Raw genomic sequence first — 3282 nt, 5'->3', positions numbered from 1 at the left:
GACTTGGCCTGGACTTTTGGGCAGTGCCAGAGCTGTGGACACGATGAGACTCATGGAGACAAAGGGCATGCATCTTGCTCTGCGGGAAAGATATGAGCTTTTTAGGAGACAGAGGCAGAATGTAAAGGTCTGGATGTGATGCTTGCCAAGTAGCTCCTGTTAGTGCTAGAATATTCAGAGGTCACAGGATGAGACTGTGAGATCTGAAAGCTAATGAATTCATCCTAGTTTGAATGAACGGACTGGGTAGGTGCGACATGTTTGGAGGAGTTGAGTCCCTGGGAGTTGGCCCTAGGAGTGTTCTTCCTGTGGCCCTTTCCTGTCTCTGTTTTCTGACCCCCGTCTGTTGATACATTTCCCCCACTGGGCCCTCCCTCCATGATGGGCTGCTGTAAGGGAGCCAGTTACCTATATTCTCAGAAAATATGAGGCCCAAATGTACTTTCCCTTCTCTAATTTGTTCTTGTGATATACTGTGGTCATAGGCACAGAAAAAAAAAAAAAAAACAATGACCAAAGCAATGAGATGGGTCCTTTGGTTTTTGTATCCTTTTTTTCTGGTTTCACACTTGTGGCTCTAGTTTATTCCTCTATTGACAAGGTAGCCAACAGTCTTGGAATCCAGGCTTCTGACAGTTGCACTTCTCAGTTATAGAATTCAGTATCTGAAGGACTTCAGGTAGCCTGTGTCTGCCTCAGGAGTTGGCAGCATCTCTTTCCTAAGGAAGTACAAGAGCCAGGTGTGACAGTCTACAAGGTACATGAGTGTGTGTGTGTGTGTGTGTGTGTGTTTGTGTGTGTGTGTGTGTGAGAGAGAGAGAGAGAGAGAGAGAGAGAGAGAGAGAGAGAGAGAGAGAGAGAGAGAGAGAGAGAGAGAGAACTAATGTTTGTATATTCTCTTCCCCAATAACTTGCTGGAGCACCATGAAAATGCTGGACTAAAGATGCAATCAGATGATGGCAGGATGGGCATTTAAATAGCTGTATTCTAGAAAGTAATTTAATATCAATTATCATAATTTTATAATATTTGTAATCGTGGATCCAATAATCCAACCTATAGGACTCTTGTGCCCTTGACTGGAGAGTGCAAATACAGGATGCACTTCTGCCTGAGTGGGATAGCTGGGGATGGATAAAGGAATGGGCATCATTTGGAAAAGTAAATGAGTCCCTTTCCCATATCACCTATTAATGTTTTTCTTTTGAAATTTCCAGTGTCCAGGGAGACTGGACATTTGAGCCCTTGGACCCCATGGACGACTCGTCCCCTGTCATGGAGCACAGCATTTCAGAATCCAAATCCAACCAGAGCCTCCCAGTAGGCCATTTCCCCTCTGAGGCCGGCCCTGACTGTGAGGCTGTCATACCCTGTGAAGATTTGCCTTCTGAGGGTCCTTCCTCCCTCCCTCCTGTCCAAGGGGCATGTGGAACCAGCCATGTAAGGGGACCCATGGGGAGAAGAAATGGAATTCAAGACAAACCAGAGAAGCTTCGCGAAAAAGCCATCATGGAGATCATGTATGCCTATCTGAGCTGCCTCCATGGAGACTCAGTAGCTAACTGGGCTCAAAGTGATGACTACCAGAGGATGGACAAGTGCCAACAGGAGAGGATGACCCAGTCATTCTGTGAACTGGAGGATATCATGAAAAATATTAAGGAGTTTCTAGACAATCCAGATGATGAAGACAATGACCCGGTGCTCTCTGATTCTCCTCTGGACAAGGATGTCCAGCCATCCAGCATCATCTCTTCCCATATGGATCAGATCAGTCCTGAAGAGCAGGAGGCTGGTCAGGACTTGCCCAAGTGTCAACGAGCAGAAAATGGAGACCCCAAGCAGTGTCCTGGGCTTGAGAAGGATGAAATTGTTGAGGTGAGCACAGAGCTGGCCCCCTGTAGAGCAAGGGAGAGGCCCAGTGTGGGGGTACCAGGTGGGACAGCATGGAGTCCTTGTACCTGCTGTGAAGCAGAGGAGGACCCCAGTGTCTGGGCAGATGAGCAATGGGAGAAGGTCCTCAGCCAGGAAAGGGGTCAGGGAAGAGGTGTTGGGGAAATGCCAGGGACACTGAGAGAGAGAGAGGGGAGGACAGAGAGAAGCACCTTACAGACTAGTGTGTGTGTCTGTGTGTGGCTTTAATGTGAGTGAGTCCTGAAACTTTGCATTGACAGTTGGCTCATTTAGGTAAAAACATAAATTGGAAATCCATAAATGAGTAATATTGGCCCCATTGCTGCTGACCGTGAATGTCTCTAACTCCTCCTCTTTGTCTTGGCAGATGGAAAGCCAGGAGCCTGGAACTGCAGAGAGCTCCCCAGGGTCATCAGAGCAGTCAGAGGAGGGGGACCTGCCTTCAGATAAAGAAGGCACTTCCTGCCTGAATTTCCCGGGATTCTTCCACTAGCTGAGGATGCCAATGGTGTCCTCCCTGCCAGGGAGAAAGCACCGTGAGAGGGCCAACAAGATCCCATTCTGCTGCCACTAAAGAGAAGACATTTGGTTGGAGGTCACAGGCTGCAACCTCAAGAATCCCTCTAGTTAGGAACCCTATGCACCCAGTATTTTAATTGATTCCCCAGCCTGTGTTGTAGAGTTAGCATGGTTTTCTGTTTTCCTAATAAATGTTCTTGTTTTCCATGTCTCCCTCCTCTTCCATCATAACATCTGGGCCCAGGTTGAAAGTAGGTAGGTTGACCAGAAGACTGAGGTTGACTCTGAGGACATCACAGGGAGTATCCTGCCTCCTACACAGAAGGCCTTCATTTCTCTCTCCCTCGGCCCCTTCTTACTGTATTTCCCCCTATTTTGTCTATTATTTCACACATTTTAACCTCTGTTATCATTAACTCCTACCTGCAGTGTCAGGACCCCTGTGACTCCCACGTGGTAGGATGGTTTGAGGGGAACTTCTGAGTCTGGAGTGAGTGGCAAAGGGCAGTGAGTCACTGGGAAGGCCATGTCAGTCAGTAGTGTTAGACAGTCAGGGAGCTGTTCTCATGACCCTGGGGACCAGGTGGTTGTTATTCTAAAATGTCCTGGCCTGGTGGCTGGTTCTAGCAAATCTATTGGCATAAGGGGCAACATGGAGGCGGGGAAGGTGGGGGCTGGGCATGCCACTTAACCACACTGAGCCTGGTGTCTTCATTCATAAGTTCTGGGAGATGATATTACAGACCTCACATGATTGTTCCAGAATGAATGAGATAACGCAAGCTCTTGATAAGGACTGTGGCTGGTGGGGGTGGTCATGTTGCTGAGGATCCTCCCCCCCCCACACA

The 3282-nt window shown here is 48.2% G+C and overlaps 1 protein-coding gene across 1 annotated transcript; it reads left to right on the top strand.

Moving 5' to 3' along the window:
• Nucleotides 1–514: 514 nt before the first annotated feature.
• Nucleotides 515–2596, top strand: LOC144375815 (uncharacterized protein C12orf71 homolog). The gene is made up of 3 exons (XM_078041276.1): nt 515–757; nt 1219–1879; nt 2283–2596. The coding sequence occupies exons 2-3, from the start codon at nt 1256–1258 to the stop codon at nt 2406–2408; spliced, it is 750 nt and encodes a 249-aa protein (XP_077897402.1). The 5' UTR covers nt 515–757; nt 1219–1255; the 3' UTR covers nt 2409–2596.
• Nucleotides 2597–3282: the final 686 nt, after the last annotated feature.

Source organism: Ictidomys tridecemlineatus, chromosome 3 (assembly GCF_052094955.1).
Source record: "Ictidomys tridecemlineatus isolate mIctTri1 chromosome 3, mIctTri1.hap1, whole genome shotgun sequence".
In the NCBI taxonomy this organism is placed as follows: domain Eukaryota; kingdom Metazoa; phylum Chordata; class Mammalia; order Rodentia; family Sciuridae; genus Ictidomys; species Ictidomys tridecemlineatus.
The sequence above is the reverse complement of the archived record's forward strand: the minus strand, read 5'-3'. Positions and strand labels throughout refer to the sequence as shown.

Coding starts and splice junctions, on each gene's coding strand:
- LOC144375815 (XM_078041276.1), top strand. CDS start 1,256: ATGGACGACTCGTCCCCTGTCATGGAGCACAGCATTTCAGAATCCAAA. Junction 1,880..2,282: donor AGAAGGATGAAATTGTTGAG/GTGAGCACAGAG, acceptor TTGTCTTGGCAG/ATGGAAAGCCAGGAGCCTGG.